Source organism: Salmo salar, chromosome ssa20 (assembly GCF_905237065.1).
Source record: "Salmo salar chromosome ssa20, Ssal_v3.1, whole genome shotgun sequence".
NCBI classification, from domain to species: Eukaryota; Metazoa; Chordata; class Actinopteri; order Salmoniformes; family Salmonidae; genus Salmo; species Salmo salar.
Genome location: NC_059461.1, coordinates 41,199,620 through 41,219,909, shown reverse-complemented (window position 1 = coordinate 41,219,909; position 20,290 = coordinate 41,199,620). Strand labels below are relative to the sequence as shown.

The following is a 20,290-nucleotide window of genomic DNA, read 5'->3' as shown; positions in this document are numbered from 1 at the left end:
CTGGATCATGATCATTGATGGTGTTTATTGAAGACCAGCAAGTACCAACAGTGTGGACAGCCTACAAAGAGAAACTGTTTTATACATCAACAATGTCGCCTCTACAAAGCAAGTCAGAACATTTCATATCAAGGCCTAAAACGCACAATGCTATGGTCTGTTAACATGGTGGGAGGGAGAATGAATTTCAGAATCATTTAAACATCAACTTCAAAGCTCTTGTACTGTAGATTGTGTGCAGGATATTTGTTTTCTCTTTTTCAAACAAACAAGTTTTGGAATATATTAACTGCCACAACTAAAAATGTTTACCAAATAATCAACAAAGTGTTCAAAATGCATCAAGATATATACAGTACACTTGGGTTGTTTTGAATATTAACTAAGTTCCAGTTTAACCTGTGCTCTATCAAAAAAAGGTATTGGACATGTCATCCCACAGGACAGACGTCAATTCTACATCTAAACTCAGCAAAAAAAGAAACGTCTCCTTTTCAGGACCCTGTCTTTCAAAGATAGGTTATAAAAATCCAAATAACTTCACAGATCTTCATTGTAAAAGGTTTAAACACTGTTTCCCATGCTTGTTCAATGAACCATAAACAATTAATGAACATGCACCTGTGGAACGGTCGTTAAGACACTAGCAGCTTACAGACGATAGGCAATTAAGGTCACAGTTATGAAAACTTAGGACACCAAAGAGGCCTTCCTACTGACTGAAAAACACCAAAAGAAAGATGCCCTGGGTCCCTGCTCATCTGCCTGAACGTGCCTTAGGCATGCTGAGAGAGGCTGGACTGAGGGCTTGTAGGCCTGTTGTAAGGTAGGTCCTCACCAGACATCACCGGAAACAACGTCGCCCATGGGCACAAACCCACCGTCGCTGGACCAGACAGGACTGTCAAAAAGTGCTCTTCACTGACGAGTCGCGGTTTTGTCTCACCTGGGGTGATGGTCGGATTCACGTTTATCGTCGAAGGAATGAGCGTTACACCGAGGCCTGCACTCTGGAGCGGGATCGATTTGGAGGTGGAGGGTCTGTCATGGTCTGGGGCGGTGTGTCACAGCATCATTGGACTGAGCTTGCTGTCATTGCAGGCAATCTCAACGCTATGCGTTACAGGGAAGACATTCTCCTCCCTCATGTGGTACCCTTCCTGCAGGCTCATTCTGACATGACCCTCCAGCATGACAATGCCGCCAGCCATACTGCTCGTTCTGTGCGGGATTTCCTGCAAGACAGGAATGTCAGTGTTCTGCCATGGCCAGCGAAAAGCCCGGATCTCAATCCCATTGAGCACATCTGGGACCTGTTGGATCGGAGGGTGAAGGCTCGGGCCATTACCCCCAGAAATGTCCGGGAACTTGCAGGTGCCTTGGTGGAAGAGTGGGGTAACATCTCACAGAAAGAACTGGCAAATCTGGTGCAGTCCATGAAGAGAAGACGCACTGCAGTGCTTAATGCATCTGGTGGCCACACCAGATACTGACTGTTACTTTTGATTTTGACCCCCTTTGTGCAGGGACACATTATTCCATTTCTGTTAGTCACATGTCTGTGAAACTTGTTCAGTTTATGTCTCAGTTGTTGAATCTTGTTATGTTCATAGAAAAATTTGCACATGTTAAGTTTGCTGAAAATAAACGCAGTTGACAGTGAGAGGACGTTTCTTTTTTTGCTGAGTTTAGTTTTGATTTACATTTGATTGAGTTGTCAACAAATGTAATATCAACAAACATTTGAACCATGTCATTTAGGTTCAAAGTTGGGTGAAAAAGTCAAACATTCCCTAAAGTCCTTTACATGAATGACTTTTTCCAAATCCAATCAGTTTTCCACATTGATTCAACGTCATTAGATCGTTTTTTTTTTTATGCCTTGGAAACAACGTTGATTCAACCAGTATGTGCCCAGTGGGATACAACACTTAATCACATATGGCCAACAAAGGATCTGGGTGTTGCGGGAAGCACAAACCTAATGAAAACAACAAAAACATATATTTAAAAACAATTGGCAATTTACACAATGTTAAGAGATTTAGTGTTGCTAACAAATAATAAAACATTGCCAACGCCAAGCATTCATTACACCCTCCTTTATGTAGAAACATGTCCCATTTCTCTAGATTGGTCTAATAGGTGGAAACATGTTACATTGCAAGCTTAATCCATAAATGCAAAACTTAGTAGCAGATACTGTAGATCCACGTGCTGCTGCAAAGGGCAGTACAATTCTAACGGCTATAAGTTGACGTCGATAGATACTAAATCATTTTAGGGAGGCGATGATCAATATATTCTTCAATGGAACTATATGTCAGTACTCGGAGACAGCTTGTGATAGCAAATCGTTAACAAAAAGGACAAAAAAACATGATGAAATAAATACCTATGAAATGTTGATTATAGAGAAGACTTGTACGTACACCACCAATGGGGCTACAAGTCCGTATCTCCAATCAGCCAGCATCTTTTAATATAAAAGATGGCGACACTAATGACTTTACATACTCCTCTTCCGTATGTCTGGCCATGTAATTTGGTTAGAGTAGAGAAGGCCAACACCAGGCCTGCACAGCCATAGCATGGGCAGGCTTTTGTTCCAGCCCAGCTCTAACACACCTGACTCAACTAATTGTGGTCTAAATCCCCATGATAAGATGATCATCTGGATCAGGTTTGTTAAGAGCTGATATGGATCTGCGTCTGCTCACTCTGCGGCTCTCCAGGACCAGTTGTCCCTCCCGTGTTATAGCTACAGTTCTGGGTGTGATACGTTTAATAGGTGAAGGGGTTGGAGCTTGAATTTTTGTGAAAGCTTGTGGCTAGCCACCACTGTAGATTAGGCTTGCAATGGGTTGCATCTCAATAGTCTCTACAGTGACTTCCTCCCCTCATCTACTCTCCTTCACCTGCACTGATCTGAAAGAACTAGACAGGTGGAAGCGAAATCCCCTGATAGGCTTCCACCACATTGCTTTTTCACCTATCGTGTCACAGTCCAGATCAGAGAATCAAGAGAGGAATCCACTTTCCAGTATTTAGATACACCTAAACTGTCCTATGACTGACCACACCCTGTATCACTCCATCCATCTGAGCTAAATCTACATAGACTTCCATTATATAAACATACTCACACAATATACTTTATCTTCAAATGTAAAAGACAAAACAAATAACTCGTTACCACCAAAGTGCAAACAAAACAAACTAAACATTAAAAGGTAATCTCCTCCAGTCTTTAGAAGGCAGAGGAAAGTGAAACGTTCTTCATATATTGACATCTACAACACAGGAGGCTGGTGAGGGGAGGCTCATAATAATGGCTGGAATGTAGAGAATGGAATGGTATCAAGCACATGTGAACAACGTGGCTGATACTGTTCCATTTATTGCATTCCAGGCATTATTATGAGCCCGTCCTCCCCAATTAAGGTGCCACCAGCCACCTGTAATCTACAATCTTAGCAGCCTAATAAGGATACAATTGGAAGCTGGATAAGGTGCTTTTAGCTTGTGCCTGCCCCACACTGCACATGGAGAAGAAGAACCCCAGATACTGATCTAAGTTCCGCTTAGAATTTCCCCCCATTAATGGTTAAGTATTTGGGGAGGGTAAGCTTATCCTAGATGTTTCCCTACAGACAACTTCTACCCAGAACACATTGTGCAGGGAGGCAGAATGGGGTTGACTGGGGAGGGTTTCAACACTGGGATATGGGTAGGGTTTCAGGCAGACAGGTTATTAGCCAGCTCAATGAGCGCCAGGGCACCATGGAGACGCTCCCGTTGCTCTTGGAGACTCCGTTTGGCAGCCCCACCCCCGTTGCACTTCTCTTCCTCCATTGGCTCCTCCTCTTCCTCCTCATCTGATTGGAGAAACTCCCGGGGGTCCTGCTGCTCCTGGTCCTCCACCCCGCCCTTGCCCTGGGGTTTCCCCTTGGTGGGCACAGGGGCACGCTGCTCACGGGTCTGCCAGTACCTGCCACAACACAGAGTCAAAGGGGGATATGGTGAGAATTGGGGTGTGCAGAATAAGGTGAGATCCCTCAATTGCTTCACTATCCATCTGATCTGCCTCTACACCTCCCTCCAGAGCCACTCACTTTGCCAGCCACTCTGCCACAGCCTTGTTGTCCACAGACTGGGCCTTGTCTGGTCCCTCCTTGGGGTCTTCTCTCTTCAAACGAGCATATGGGTGCTTTGGGCAGTGCCGGTTAGCATGGGTAAAGCGACTCCCACAGGCTTGGGAGAGAACAATGATATCAGAGTTCGTGTCAATGCTTTTCTATATGGTGGATTCTGCACCCCTCCTATGAGAAAGGTACCACCTATATTTGGTAGGCCGTCATTGTAAAGTAGGCCATTATTGTAAATAACAGTTTGTTCTTAACTGACTTGCCTAGTTAAATAAAGGTTCAATAAATAAATAAAGGGCCTTAAAGTATAATCTCAATAGTGAAGCTCTAGCTGTGTGCTCACCTTTCCCAGAGCAGACAAAGGGCTTCTCTCCGGTGTGAAGGCGCTGGTGGGTCTTTAGCTGGCCACTCTGGACAAAAGCCTTGCCACAGTCAGGGTAGTCACACGGGTAAGGCCTCTCCCCTGGGAGAGAACACAGAGAGAGCTATTAGTTTGTAATTGTTCTATTTTTTTCTAGCAGATGCCTATAAAAGTGAGCAGTGTGTTGGTGTTGTAACACAGGGAACCGCATAGTGTCCTGGTAGTTTGGGTGTCAGTGTGTCAGGGCCATCTGTGCTCTGCTTTCACCTGTGTGTTCTCTTGTGGGCCCGTAGAGACTTTTCTCACCTGTGTGTGTTCTCTTGTGGGCCTGTAGGGATTTCTCTCTAGGAAACACACGGTTGCAGATGTTGCAGCGGATGCGGCTGGAAGAACTCTCCCCCTCGTTGATCAACTCACGGACAGTGTCAGCACGCGGGCGGCCACGCCGAATAGCGTCCTCTTTACTGTCCTGAAAACCAAGTGGAAACAAAGTTACCTACAGTTATATTAATAAATGCAGCTTTATTTACTTTCTGAATAGTTAATGTAGGCTTACAACTACTTAAAATGCAGCATTATTCCATATCAACCTTTAAACAAATTGTATGGCCTATCATTATGCAAAACTAAAGTTAATGTGGTCATTGGTTACCAAAAACTTACTAATGCATGGTGATATGTGACTGTTCAATTCTTGTCCAGTCCAATGTCAAATAATTGCTACATTATATTTTGTTCAATTAATGGTGCCGCAGGTGCATGTATTAATTTATTCCAAGCACATCCGGAAACATTTTTGGCGGGCGACGCTACGTCACGTATGACAGCTGCCTGGGGTTTAAAATCCATCATGTCACACCGTGAGCGCGGGCGTTTTTTTAAATACACTTTTCCGAGTTTCCGTTTCACTCAAAATACGTTATTTAAAAAAAAAACTAAAAAAAACTTGGACAGCTATTCAGATTGCGACTAGATTGCATCATTCAATGATGCAGTGTAAAGTTAACTTTTAGCTGGCCAGTGACCTAGCCATCCTCTGAATGTAACATGATCACTAAGATTCTAAAGTTGAAGCAATGTAACCGATAACCACATTATTCATTGCAAGACTATTTAACACAACAAATAATTGAAAGTTACATGCAAATAAATGCTAATGTTTCAGTTATTACGACGTCATACCAGACACATAATTCATGCAAGATCTAAAGTAGCCTACCGGATAAGATTTCAACTACAACACAACACAATACTATTAGGCTAAACAACATGAAAAACAACCTCAAACGTATCCTACCTTCATCTGGTCAGGGGAGGCACCCATGTCCGCCTCGCTGGCGGTGTTGGTCCCGGTAGGGGAGGCAGCCCCGTTTACGGAGCCCGGGCTCAGGCTCACATTATGGGCGTTCTCCCCCCACGTCCACGGGTACACCATGCAGTCGCTGAATCCAGGGCTGGTCGGTATCAAAGATTCGTTCTTCCTGGGCTTGATCGGGGTGGTTTTGATCACAGACACCAGGACCCTCTTTTGAGAGTCGTTACAAAAAATAACTTGAGGATGCTTGTTCTCCGCCATCGTTGAGATGAAAGACGAATGTGTCAAAAGCTGATCAAATCTCAAATGGTATCACAATGCTCAGGAATCACTTGTCATCTAAAGAAAAAGCTATTTACCCAGCTTTGCTATCAAGTAACCTAACTTTAGCAAAAAGTTGGGTTAGGCAGCTATAAGACTGAAAGTGTTCCACAAAATTCAGCTATTCAATCAGGAGTGAAAATAGGATTCATTTCCAAAGACGTAGAAAACCGTGCCACAATTCCTTATAAAAAATAGTACAAAAATTCATGAATATACAAAAATTGTGTTCACACTGTCAATGTGGATACAATGTGTGGTCCTATTTCTGCAAGTATTTCCCGCGTTGCAAATCGCGCCTGGGCGGTTCATAAATCCTTTTACCACATGTATGGGAAATAACCTATTATAAGAGCCAAAGCATGAGGTAAACCCGAACAAGCGCAACACAGTAACCAATGGTCATCATAGGAACATTCAAAGTACGCTGATTGGTTTGTACTTTTTATCCAATGAGTTTTAAACGTTCTTGAGCGCGCCTTTACGGACTGACAGCAGACTGAACCAATGTAGATAACGCAAATGAATCCGCTACGTATATTGGACGAATCAACCAATGGTACTAAAGGGCGGTTCATTTGACAGTAGACTGGGATTGGACCACTGTCGATCAAAAGCCTCTCCCGCGCATACAGCAGCCTACGTTAATATATTACGTTTTTGGGACGATTTAAAGGGAAAGGGTGAGTCAATGGCGCCAAAGTTACGTAATCAAACCGCCAGAGAGAGAAACGATACTGAAACAAAGGTTGCAGTCAGTCATTTAACCTATGCACTACAGTACAGTTGTTATTACTCTATTATTACACTGGGCCTATATAATTAAAGTAATATTTTGTTTATCAGAGGAGTATACAGTTTGTCCTATGTAAGAAGACTGGCATTGTAACATTTGAAAAAGATAAAGAAAACCACTGAATCCCTTTACCCTGGGTGCATATTGCTCATTACCCTTTCCTCATCTGTGGACATGTTTTGTGTAAGGGAGGAGTAAATAATTATAGTTCAATAGGTAATGTACTCGTGTGTGTGTGTGTGTGTGTGTGTGTGTGTGTGGGTGGGTTGGTGGCTGGGTGTGTGTGTGTTTGTGGCCTCATTTTCCCTCTTCTGGTTGTGCCTCCTCAGGCCGGCTCCCAATGCATATCATGTTTTTTGTGATAGAATAGGAGCATCAATTGTGAATGGATGTTGTATGACAAATATTTTTTATAGCAACTTCGTCTGGAATAAGTGAGATGGTGTCAGGGCTTTCAACTTTTAGTTTTGTATTTTTTTTTGTGGGGGGGGGGGTGTAAGCATACTATGGCCTCCTCCAAAAGGTTGTGACCTTTATGGGACAGGCACTGACTGTGCTCTCCTATCCAGTATCTGATTCTGATACATGAAATGAGGGTCTGAGAGAAGAACAGAGAGGGAAATGTATAAGAGCGACTGCCCCTGAAATCCAGCAAATCTCTTTGAAAACGGCCTATGTGGTATCAAAATGAGAAAATTGATTACTTTAAAAGGACAACTGCACTTCCTGATTTGGCCTCATTTTTAATCAACGCTCATTAAAAAAATACCATGACAAAAAAAATACCATACTCATTAAAAAAATGCCATGACAGAATGCAAACGAGAGTTGTCTTAATAAGGGTGTGGTTTGATGTGGGTGTTTCTTGGGTGTGTCCTTTTCATTCAATCACAACAAATATGTGCAGTAGTGAGTATAGCAAGGTAAGCTAAGCTAGCTTTGCTATGGAGAGAACAACATTTTTAAGTTGAGGACTTCTCCCCTCCTGACTGACTCGTCATCTCAATATGGTCAGCTAATTCAGTTCTATGTGTAGACCAAAGCCTGCGCTGACCTTGTGTTTAGCTAAGCTGACAGCAGCTTGCTAACCTAGCTTGGTGATAGTTGAAGCTGTCAATCAATTTAACTGATATTTCTGTCAAATCAGTTATGGCATGACAGCAAGAGCCAGTGTCTGGAATGTTTTTCATAAGACACTCGTTCTACAACTTAGTTTCAATGGTCATCACCTGAACGCCCATCTGCTAACTGCGGCCTGCTAATCGTTAGCTGTTTTGAGCATATCGGCTGCTATCTGAATAGGTCTATCGGACAATTTTCTTGGGCCACTATAACTATAACTATTTTGCCAATTGGATTGGTCCCCTCTACCACACGGAACCCCACTAATCTACCGACGGAAACGCATGAGGTGGCTAAAAACAGACCTCCATCTTCTGCCAGCTGGCTACCCATGGCCGGGCTAGCTGTCTGAATCGCCGTGACCCCAACCAACCTCACTACTCACTGGACCCTTATGATCACTTGGCTAAGCATGCCTCTCCTTAATGTCAATATGCCTTGTCCATTGCTGTTCTGGTTAGTGTTTATTGGCTTATTTCATTGTAGAGCCTCTAGCCCTAATCATTATACCTTATCCAACCTTTCAGTTCCACCACCCACACATGCGATGACATCACCTGGTTTCAATGATGTTTCTAGAGACAATATCTCTCTCATCATCACTCAATGCCTAGGTTTACCTCTACTGTATTCACATCCTACCATACCTTTGTCTGTACATTATACCTTGAAGCTATTTTATCGGCCCCAGAAACCGGCTCCTTTAACTCTCTGTTCCGGACGTCCTAGACGACCAATTCTCATAGCTTTTAGCCGTACCCTTATCCTACTCCTCCTCTGTTCCTCTGGCGATGTAGAGGTGAATCCAGGCCCTGCAGTGCCTTGCTCCACTCCTATTACCCAGACGCTCTCTTTTGATGACTTCTGTAACCGCAATAGCCTTGGTTTCATGCATGTTAACATTAGCCTCCTCACTAAGTTTGTTTTATTCACAGCTTTAGCACATTCCGCCAACCCGGATGTCCAAGCCGTGTCTGAATCCTGGCTTAGGAAGACCACCAAAAACTCTGAAATCTCCATCCCTAACTATAACATTTTCAGACAAGATAGAACGGCCAAAGGGGGCGGTGTTGCAATCTACTGCAGAGATAGCCTGCAGAGTAATGTCCTACTATCCAGCTCTGTACCCAAACAATTTGAACTTCTACTTTTAAAAAATCCACCTCTCTAAAAACAAGTCTCTCACCGTTGCCGCTTGCTATAGACCACCCTCTGCCCCCAGCTGTGCTCTGGACACCATATGTGAACTGATTGCCCCCATCTATCTTCAGAGCTCGTGCTGCTATGTGACCTAAACTAGGACATGCTTAACACCCCAGCCATCCTACAATCTAAGCTTGATGCCCTCAATCTCACACAAATGATCAATGAACCTACCAGGTACAACCCCAAAGCCGTAAACACGGGCACCCTCATAGATATCATCCTAACCAACTTGCCCTCTAAATACACCTCTGCTGTTTTCAACCAAGATCTCAGCGATCACTGCCTCATTGCCTGCATCCGTAATGGGTCAGCGGTCAAACCTCCACTCATCCACTCATCACTGTCAAACGCTCCCTGAAACACTTCAGCGAGCAGGCCTTTCTATCGACCTGGCCCGGGTATCCTGGAAGGATACTGACCTCATCCCGTCAGTAGAGGATGCCTGGTTATTTTTTTTAAATGCCTTCCTCACCATCTTAAATAGGCTTGCCCCATTCAAGAAATGTAGAACCAGGAACAGATATAGCCCTTGGTTCTCTCCAGACCTGACTGCCCTTAACCAACACAACAACATCCAGTGGCGTTCTGCATTAGCATCGAACAGCCCCCGTGATATGCAACTTTTCAGGGAAGTTAGAAACCAATATACACAGGCAGTTAGAAAAGCCAAGGCTAGCTTTTTCAAGCAGAAATTTGCTTCCTGCAACACAAATTCAAAAAAGTTCTGGGACACTGTAAAGTCCATGGAGAATAAGAGCACCTCTTCCCAACTGCCCACTGCACTGAGGATAGGAAACTCTTATCACCACCGATAAATCCACTATAATTGAGAATTTCAATAAGCATTTTTCTACGACTGGCCATTCTTTCCACCTGGCTACCCCTACCCCGGTCAACAGCACTGCACTCCCTACAGCAACTCGCCCAAGCCTTCCCCATTTCTCCTTCTCCCAAATCCAGTCAGATGATGTTCTGAAAGAGCTGCAAAATCTGGACCCCTACAAATCAGCCGGGCTAGACAATCTGGACCCTTTCTTTCTAAAATGATCTGCCGAAATTGTTGCAACCCCTATTACTAGCCTGTTCAACCTCTCTTTCGTGTCGTCTGAGATTCCCAGAGATTGGAAAGCAGCTGCGGTCATCCCCCTCTTTAAAGGGGGGGACACTCTTTACCTAAACTGCTACAGACCTATATCTATCCTACCCTGCCTTTCTAAGGTCTTCGAAAGCCAAGTTAACAAACAGATTACCGACCATTTCGAATCCCACCGTACCTTCTCCGCTATGCAATCTGGTTTCAGAGCTGGTCATGGGTGCACTTCAGCCACGCTCAAGGTCCTAAACGATATCTTAACCGCCATCGATAAGAAACAATACTGTGCAGCCGTATTCATTGACCTGGCCAAGGCTTTCGACTCCGTCAATCACCACATCCTCATCGGCAGACTCAACTGCCTTGGTTTCTCAAATGATTGCCTCGCCTGGTTCACCAACTACTTCTCTGATAGAGTTCAGTGTGTCAAATCGGAGGGCCTGTTGTCCAGGCCTCTGGCAGTCTCTATGGGGGTTCCACAGGGTTCAATTCTTGGGCCGACTCTCTTCTCTGTATACATCAATGATGTCGCTCTTGCTGCTGCTGATTCTCTGATCCACCTCTACGCAGACGACACCATTCTGTATACTTCTGGCCCTTCTTTGGACACTGTGTTAACAACCCTCCAGACGAGTTTCAATGCCATACAACTCTCCTTCAGTGGCCTCCAACTGCTCTTAAATACAAGTAAAACTAAATGCATGCTCTTCAACCGATCGCTGCCTGCACCTGCCCGCCCGTCCAGTATCACTACTCTGGACGGTTCTGACTTAGAATATGTGGACAACTACAAATACCTAGGTGTCTGGCTAGACTGTAAACTCTCCTTCCAGACTCACATCAAACATCTCCAATCCAAAATTAAATCTAGAATTGGCTTCCTATTTCGCAACAAAGCATCCTTCACTCATGCTGCCAAACATACCCTTGTAAAACTGACCATCCTACCGATCCTCGACTTCGGCGATGTCATTTACAAAATAGCCTTCAATACCCTACTCAATAAATTGGATGCAGTCTATCACAGTGCCATCCGTTTTGGCACCAAAGCCCCATATACTACCCACCACTGCGACCTGTACGCTCTTGTTGGCTGGCGCTCGCTTCATACTCGTCGCCAAACCCACTGGCTCCAGGTCATCTACAAGACCCTGCTAGGTAAAGTCCCCCCTTATATCAGCTCGCTGGTCACCATAGCAGCACCCACCCGTAGCACGCGCTCCAGCACGTATATCTCACTGGTCACCCCCAAAGCCAATTCCTCCTTTGGCCGCCTCTCCTTCCAGTTCTCTGCTGCCAATGACTGGAACGAACTACAAAAATCTCTGAAACTGGAAACACTTATCTCCCTCTTTAGCTTTAAGCACCATCTGTCAGAGCAGCTCACAGATTACTGCACCTGTACATAGCCCATCTATGTATTTATTTATTTTGCTCCTTTGCACCCCAGTATTTCTTCTTTGCACATTCATCCATTGCAAATCTACCATTCCAGTGTTTTACTTGCAATATTGTATTTACTTCGCCACCATATTTATTTAGCTCCTTTGCACCCCAGTATTTCTACTTTGCACATTCATCCACTTCAAATCTACCATTCCAGGTGTTTTACTGGCTATTTTGTATTTACTTCGCCACCATGGTCTATTTATTGCCTTTACCTCCCTTATCTCACCTCATTTGCTCACATTGTATATAGACGTATTTTTCTACTGTATTATTGACTATGTTTGTTTTACTCCATGTGTAACTCTGTGTTGTTGTATGTGTCGAACTGCTTTGCTTTGTCTTGGCCAGGTCGCAGTTGTAAATGAGAACTTGTTCTCAACTTGCCTACCTGGTTAAATAAAGGTGAAATAAATAAAACAATATTAATTACTGTGAGTTGAATGCCCGTGCACGGTCTTCAGTCAGCTCAGCTTTCTAACAACACAATATTCTATAACTGGCTAGTTTTGTCCCTTCTCGTCTCTCCTTATGTCCACTGTTAGATCTTTCCTGGGAGACAAATCCCAGAACTAATATCCCTGTACAGACATCACCCAGCTTGAGTGTAGATACATCAACAAAAAGAACGATGGATTTGTTTGTCTTACAAAGACAAAACATTTTCTGCTGTAAATATAATATTGATCTGCATATAACAACTGTATGCCTACACTTCACCTAACAAATCAAAATCAGTTGTGTGTAGAGTACAACTTCAGCAGTTTAATCAGAACTAGAATGGCATTTCTATTTATATCTTCTATTTGCCCAAATCTAAGGATTTGGCTGTCTAACACACTGACATGCACAGCTCTCTTGGGTAAGGTTCTGTCTTCAAGTCTCCAGTGGGTGATGAAGTCCCTTCCATCTATATAATATATTACAGGTTATAGTCAGGTGGCAGGAGGTCTGGAGTGTATGACATCCTGGATATGACAGAGTTTGCCTCATGGGTAAATAATTACAGGCAGATGTGCGATGCAGAAGGATGGCACTCTTCTTGCACAGAGTAGCCTACAGAGTAATATTAAAATAATTCAATTGCTGAACTTACTTTTTCCACATTTTGTTACGTTAAAGCCGTATTCTAAAATGGATTAATTCGTCCGCCCCCCCCTCATCAATCTACACACAATACCCCATAATGACAAAGTAAAAATCAGATTTTGATATTTTATTCCATTCAAAAGCCGTTTCCAGCTACAATAGTCATTTACAACATTATTAACAATGTATTTCTGATCAATTTGATGTTATTTTAATGGACCAAAAAAATTTGCTTTTCTTTCAAAAACACAGTTTCTAAGTGACCCCAAAGTTTTGAACAGTAGTGTAGGTTACAGTCCACTTGTCATTTCAGCCACAAATGGTGGGGAAATGTTATGAAAATCTAGACATGGTGTAACAGGTGCAGTTCGTTATTCCTCAGTTTGCCATTGTTTACCCTTTTATTGCTGGAGCTTTGATAAGAAGGCCCAGGCCTTTAAGCACATGACTACTTACATCGTAAACTCAGCAAAAAAGGAAACGTCCTCTCACTGTCAAATGCGTTTATTTTTCAGCAAACTTAACATGTGTAAATATTTGTATGAACATAACAAGATTCAACAACTGAGACATAAACTGAACAAGTTCCACAGACGTGACAAACAGAAATTGAATAATGTGTCCCTGAACAAAGGGGGGTCAAATGTAACAGTGTGGTCACCAGCTGCATTAAGTACTGCAGTGTATCTCCTCCTCATGGACTGCACCAGATTTGCCAGTTCTTGTTGTGAGATGTTACCCCACTCTTCCACCAAGGCACCTGGGGGGGGGGCAAAATCAAAAGTAACAGTCAGTAGCTGGTGTGGCCACAGGCTGCATTAAGTACTGCAGTGCATCTCCTCCTCATGGACTGCACCAGATTTGCCAGTTCTTGTTGTGAGATGTTACCCCACTCTTCCACCAAGGCACCTGCAATATCCCGGACATTTCTGGGGGGGAATGGCCCTAGCCCTCACCCTCCGATCCAACAGGTCCCAGACGTGTTCAATGGGATTGAGATCCGGGCTCTTCGCGGGCCATGGCAGAACACTGACATTCCGGTCTTGCAGGAAATTGAGCACAGAACGAGCAGTATGGCTGGTGGCATTGTCATGCTGGAGGGTCATGTCAGGATGAGCCTGCAGGAAGGGTACCACATGAGGGAGGAAGATGTCTTTCCTGTAACGCACAGCGTTGAGATTGCCTGCAATGACAACAAGCTCAGGCCGATGATGCTGTGACACACCACCCCAGACCATGACGGACCCTCCACCTCCAAATTGATCCTGCTCCACATTACAGGCCTCGGTGTTCCTCTGTGATAAATGCGAATCCGACCATCACCCTTGGTGAGACAAAACCGCGACTCGTCAGTGAAGAGCACCTTTTGCCAGTCCTGTCTGGTTCAGCGACAGTGGGTTTGTGCCCATGGGCGACGTTGTTGCCGGTGATGTCTGGTAAGGACCTACCTTACAATAGGCCTACAAGCCCTCAGTCCAGCCTCTCTCAGCCTATTGCGGACAGTCTGAGCACTGATGGAGGGATTGTGCGTTCCTGGTGTAACTCGGGCAGTTGTTGTTGCCATCCTGTACCTGTCCCGCAGGTGTGATGTTCGGATGTACCGATCCTGTACAGGTGTTGTTACACGTGGTCTGCCACTGCGAGGATGATTAGCTATCCGTCCTGTCTCCCTGTAGTGCGGTCTTAGGCGTCTCACAGTATGATCATTGCAATTTATTGCCCTGGCCACATCGGCAGCAATAATGCCTCCTTGCAGCATGCCTAAGGCACGTTCACACAGATGAGCAGGGACCCTGGGCATCTTTCTTTTGGTGTTTTTTCAGAGTCAGTTTAAAGGTCTCTTTATTGTCCTACGTTTTCATAACTGTGACCTTAATTGCCTACTGTCTGTTAGCTGTTAGTGTCTTAACAACCGTTACACAGGTGCATGTTCATTAATTGTTTATGGTTCATTAAACAAGCATGGGAAACAGTGTTTAAACCTTTTACAATGAAGATATGTGAAGTTATTTGGATTTTTACGAATTATCTTTGAAAGACAGGGTCCTGAAAAAGGGACGTTTCTTTTTTTGCTGAGTTTATGTGCTCTAATCCCGGGTTCCCCAAACTCTGTCCTGGGGCCTCCCTGGGTGCACATTTAGTTTTTTTGCCATAGCACTACACAGCTGATTCAAATAATCAAAGCTTGATGATGAGTTGGTTATTTTAATCAGCTGTGTAGTCCTTGGGTAAAAACCAAAATGTTGCATCTGGGGGCCCAGGACCGACTTTGGGCAACACAGTGACTATGACACTACTGTCATCAATATGTCCACTCCTATTTATAGTTTATCTCATGATCTTGATAAAACAACTTTTGTTGTGTTGTCATCATGAGATAAATAATTCGTAATCTCCACAAAATAATTATTTGATTCTTGTCCTCTCCGGACTTTCTTGATAAATAGAGATGGTTGTAAAAAATAAAACTTCTCCTTTAAGCGTCATGAATATTAAACAGACATGGGCGAGGTCTCTTGTAGTTCCCCACGTGAAACCATTTAAAACTCACGACCAAACTATATGCCTCTACTAGGTGTTTAGCAAGTTCATGTAAGATGCACGTTATACCTTAACAACGTGTGGGTTGACTTCAGCAGTTTAACTATATTCGCTACTTTGAGTACTGTGTGGTAGCCAAGTTAGCTTATGAGCAAGCTACATTTCCATGGCTTTGAAGTTGATTGGCGTTTCCGAAAATGCAGCAATGCTCCCCGACGACTACGGTTGTGTGGTGGCGAATCGTTTCTGTCAGCTTGTGGATGACGAGGCCGACCCGTTTGACTTTATAAAACAGGCCGAGGTACAGAAGGAGAAGAAAAAGAAAGCAAACCAAATGACAGTGAAGCCTAAAAAACCTGGACAGAAGGAGTCCCAGAGAGATAGGCGGGTCCCCGTTTTAGCCGACAGAGAAGACAACTTGCCAAGAAATGAAACAGGCAGGTGGCCAGTTTACTAGGCTAGCTAGCAAAGTTAGCTAATGGCTGGCACTGCCTAATTGGCTAGCTAATGAAAGCGCTTGCGTCTGTTCTGTCAAAGTGAAATTGTGTGTAGTGCGCATGGATTCATTTAATGAAATGGCTACTAGCTAGACACCAAAGAAAGTACTTGGTAAAGCCTGGTTCGGAATTCTTTCACGCCAATGAAGATGAGGGAAAGGATGTCGCTGCAGCAGACTAGAGATGCACCCTACTGCAAGTCTCTTCTGTCGTATGGTTGGGATGTGTATAATATGTAAGGTTCCAGCAGGAATCTGTTCCAAAAACTTCGTCAAGTACAAGGTTGCCAACAAGTAACGTACCAAAAAGTAGCACGATCAATTCACCTAGTTAACTAGCTGCAGAATAGGTATCAACTCACCACGTAGTTTATTCCTAATGTTTGTCCGTAGGCTACCAGAGTGAGGGCAGATATTTTTCAGAATAAACGTGGTGAGTGAAAATTATGAAATGGCACACTCCTTACCCGGTATCTTATTCGGCCGCTTTACAACTTTGTATGCGTTTGTCGGCAACCTGGTTATTTACGAAGTTTTTAAAAAAACAGATTCCTGTTGGACCGTTCCACTAGTTATACCCACTCGTATGGTTGCATTGACGAACATAGGGCGCTATGATTCAACCCTGAAAATAACTTAATGCCACTGCGTAATTCTGGCAGTCAGGCCAGCCTAGTCCTAGTTCTAAATTGTGTAAGTCCAGCTTTCATTTGATTTAGGTGCTTTCAGCACTGTGCCCTCCAATGTCATTTAGAATCAGTGGCAGAACAAATGGGTGTTTCAGTAGACTAGATATATTGGAATACTATGTCCACTCAGAAACGTGTCTACAGTAAATTTGCGTTCTCTAGATGATGCATGCATGACAATTTTGACTCCATCTCAATCTCTGTTTTCAGGTGGTAAGTGTTCTGCCCGAGGGGGCGTGGTCCAGAATGAGAGCAGAGGGGTGGTGGGGGCTGAGAGGGGCGCAAGGCGAGGTGTCCTTGGGGAACGCAGGACCAACCAAGAGGAACACCCACCGGAGTACTCCATCCAGAAGTAGGTCCCCTTTCTGTAGAGACGTGACAAATGGAACATTCTCTCGTTCCATCGCCTTCCTGGTGTGTGGCTATCCTATGAGCTTGGCCAAAGAAGCCTAAAATGTTTGACACTGCAAATGCCATGCTCAAATTAAACTTTATTTCATTACTTTGTAAGTTTAATTTTTTTTAAATGGTCTCATATGGCCATCATTAGGACTTTGAACTTTCTCCACTTATGTTCTCCCCAGGCCAGCTTATTATGCTTATGGCCAAGTTCAAGGTGGTGGCTACAGAAACATGGATACTACCGGTAGCTTCAACCTGAGGGGCAAGAGAGAATATGAACGCCACAGTGGAACGTGAGTGTTTATCAATGTTGCAAATGAGACTTGTGTGTGAAAGTAGTGTCATTGTTTACCACATGGTAAATGTGAAGTTCTTGTCTTTCAGAGGCATCTCCCTTGAGGAGAAGAGAGGAGGACGTGTGGCCTGGAACAGGGGCTGTGTTCAAGACCCTATTTCCATGGGGTGAGTTTCCTACCACATGGTCAAGTTACAATGATAAACCTGTTATTGATTATTTTACATTATAAATCCTAGCGATGGATGGTTTAGCCTGGTTATGATCTTTAGCCTGGTTACGATCTTATCTATAGTGATGTAGGGGTGAATGTGAAGCCTGATGCAGGAGGCATCCCACCTGAGGCCGGCCAACAGCCAGCAGAGATGGCGGGAGAGAATCAGTGAGTCACCGCACGTGGGGGGGGGAATACAACGCATGCCCTCCACCACATCTCAACTTTTGGGGGTGATAACAACATTAATAGGTACTGGGAAGATGCACAGTGCAACTAGTTTATTTTTTTTATCAGTTTCATTTATCCCTGCCATTCATCACAGCCTATCAGAGGTGGAGGGGGATGTGGTGGTCCAAGTTGACATGGAGATGTCTCTGGACGAGTGGAAGGCCCTGCAGGAGCGTAGTCGCCCCAAGGCGGAGTTTAACCTCCGTAAGCTGGACTGCAAGGTGCCCTCCAAGGCCAGAGTAATACACAAGTCCAAACGCATTGAGGTGAGTGACCCCTTCAGATTAGAGCTGTGGAGCTTGACCTTTGGCAGAACCCATACATTCATAAGCAATTTGGCACTTATTTGTATTAAAGTTGATGTGTTTCTGTTGTCTACATTTGGCATTTCCTCCCCTAGAACTTGAAGGCGGTGTCTGTGGAGGAACAGGAAGAGGACTGCCACTTCCCCAGTCTGCGCAGGTCTGCCAATGACATCACTTCCCACTTGGAGTTCAACTTTGGCAGCCTGCTGCGCCCCAGCCGAGGGGGGAGGGGGCAAGGCAGGGGGGGGAGAGGGGGGATGACTGAAAAGGTAGGTCTTCTCTCCTTTAGACAAGATGCTGGAAACCACTACATTAGGGCAGGGGGTTTTATACATTTTTTTACATTTTAGTCATTTAGCGGACGCTCTTATCCAGAGCGACTTACAGTAGTGAATGCATACATTTTTTTTTCTCCGTACTGGTCCCCCGTGGGAATTGAACCCACAACCCTGGCGTTGCAAACACCATGCTCTACCAACTGAGCCACACGGGACTATACAGACCAGTTTAATTTTGACATGAATGCTGCCGGCAACTGTTTGACCATTTCCTGGTAGAAATGTTTTTTATTAAATACAATGACTGATTACGTAAAGAAATAATCTGACCATTTTGTTAGGTGAGAACTGTCGTGTCTTTGGGGGTACCATTAAACTGAAGACATGTTTATCAATTAGCTCCCTGTAATTATTATCATGCGATTAAACTGATTAATCGTTTAATTGTAATTAACTAGATCGGGGCACCAAGGAAAATATTCAGATTACAAAGCTATAATTTTCCTAATAACTTTCCTGTACTATAATATTATATTCTATTATAGTATAGGCCGATTATCTTCTGGTTTAAATGGTGTATTTTACCTCGAGTCCAGTCTCATTCCAAACATCGAAAATTGTTGGATCTGCACGAACCCAGTCTTTACTAAAATCATCCATACATCAATTGTCTTAATCATTTATTTACTACACTAAGTAATTAACAGAAAACATACAAACAGTAATTATCGTCACAAAGGATTGGTAGAGGAATGTGCCCTTGTGGGCTAAACAGGCAGGTCGGCCTGTTGAACAATGGATCATAAAAGTCAGCTGAGGATGCACACCTACAGAGTTCATTAATATTACAATTGAAGGCTCGCTCATTCGGGAACAATTGCACTCAATATATATTTACGCTCATGTGTCGTCGAGATCGTTGTTCGAGCGTCGTTCTGATGGAGAGTTTTGTCCGCGTTCTCTCTCTCTCTCGGTTAGAATGGATCTTTCAGAGCGACATCCATTAATGTCGTCATAGAATGGATGGTTCGTTGGTCTTCGCGGTCGATGATATAATTTACTGAGCTGCAGACTAATAATTAATATCGAAGACTTGTTCTTATTCTGTCGGTATCAATAGTCTAAAAGTTAACCACGTGGTGTAATTCACTTTCAGTAGAGGAATTGGATGGTAAAACCTATTGGCCATGGAGTGGAGGCCTGGTCTAAAGAAATGTAAATCAGGGTGGGTTTTATAGTGACCCTTGAACAGGCTTGTCAAATGACCCCTGGTCCTGTATGTGTCCCTGGGGGCGTGCCTATGACTAGTTAGACTTGCTTACAGGGATACAATTCTATCACATTACATCAGTACATAGCATCTCAATGTATTACAAAAGCTTTATCCTTATTAATACATTCTATACAACCATTATGATGCAAGTCTCAAGCTGAGGCTATTATATAAACAGTTTTATGGTAATATGGCTATATTGTCTCTTCTGAGTATCACAAAATGGTACCAAGCGGATCAGTTCGTAGCTGGATTCTTCACCAATCTTCCATACCTTCTCCAGAACACAAATGTCGCTTGGCTCCCCAATTCTGTGAGTTGGAAGAATTTCCTGTCTCTCTATGGGCCATGTGGCCAGAGATTCTCCTGGAATTTTAGAGTTTTTACAACCCTTTCACACAGGGCCTGGGTTGGGGGGAAGGTAGGTTGGGTGGTGGCGCAAAAGGGAGGGGGTCAACTGTCCTCCCTGTACCAAAGAGGCCAACGTCATGACAGAACTTATTTCAGAAGCATGAAAAATGTATCCTATCCCCACTTGTAGTAATGTCCTGTTGTGCTTCTTTCCAGGCTTATATCCTAGCCCCAAACCCAGAAGACCCTGATGACTTCCCTGCATTGGCTGTGGGGAGATAAATTATATGGTGATTAACCTAATACATTTTTGGGAAC

The 20,290-nt window shown here is 43.9% G+C and overlaps 2 protein-coding genes across 3 annotated transcripts; one reads left to right on the top strand and one right to left on the bottom strand.

Annotated features, from left to right (window-relative positions):
- Window positions 1-2,011: 2,011 nt before the first annotated feature.
- LOC106580614 (zinc finger protein 367) lies at window positions 2,012-6,560 on the bottom strand. Its single transcript, XM_014161859.2, has 5 exons — window positions 5,807-6,560; window positions 4,816-4,978; window positions 4,492-4,611; window positions 4,116-4,254; window positions 2,012-3,991 (listed from the first exon to the last, which is right to left on the bottom strand). Exons 1-5 carry the CDS (start codon window positions 6,083-6,085, stop codon window positions 3,739-3,741), a joined length of 954 nt encoding a protein of 317 aa, XP_014017334.1. The 5' UTR covers window positions 6,086-6,560; the 3' UTR covers window positions 2,012-3,738.
- Window positions 6,561-15,430: 8,870 nt separating this feature from the next.
- Window positions 15,431-18,791, top strand: LOC106580612 (intracellular hyaluronan-binding protein 4). 2 transcript variants are annotated; one of them, XM_014161856.2, is made up of 7 exons: window positions 15,431-15,875; window positions 16,834-16,975; window positions 17,208-17,318; window positions 17,410-17,487; window positions 17,616-17,702; window positions 17,860-18,031; window positions 18,166-18,788. In XM_014161856.2, exons 1-7 carry the CDS (start codon window positions 15,605-15,607, stop codon window positions 18,418-18,420), a joined length of 1,116 nt encoding a protein of 371 aa, XP_014017331.2. In that variant the 5' UTR covers window positions 15,431-15,604; the 3' UTR covers window positions 18,421-18,788. The 2 variants fall into 2 exon arrangements, with proteins under 2 accessions (XP_014017331.2, XP_045559279.1); XM_045703323.1 differs by lacking the exon at window positions 15,431-15,875 and adding an exon at window positions 15,903-16,170 and having other exon boundaries at window positions 18,166-18,791.
- The last annotated feature ends 1,499 nt before the right edge of the window (window positions 18,792-20,290 follow it).

Excerpts from the sequence above, each read along its gene's own strand:
- LOC106580614 (XM_014161859.2), bottom strand. The coding sequence starts at position 6,085 with ATGGCGGAGAACAAGCATCCTCAAGTTATTTTTTGTAACGACTCTCAA. Across the intron at positions 4,612-4,815 it reads CCACAAGAGAACACACACAG|GGGAGAGGCCTTACCCGTGT; the intron begins GTGAGAAAAGTC and ends GTTCTCTCCCAG. Across the intron at positions 4,255-4,491 it reads CTTTGTCTGCTCTGGGAAAG|CCTGTGGGAGTCGCTTTACC; the intron begins GTGAGCACACAG and ends TTCTCTCCCAAG.
- LOC106580612 (XM_014161856.2), top strand. The coding sequence starts at position 15,605 with ATGGCTTTGAAGTTGATTGGCGTTTCCGAAAATGCAGCAATGCTCCCC. Across the intron at positions 16,976-17,207 it reads CCGGAGTACTCCATCCAGAA|GCCAGCTTATTATGCTTATG; the intron begins GTAGGTCCCCTT and ends TGTTCTCCCCAG. Across the intron at positions 18,032-18,165 it reads ACAAGTCCAAACGCATTGAG|AACTTGAAGGCGGTGTCTGT; the intron begins GTGAGTGACCCC and ends TTCCTCCCCTAG.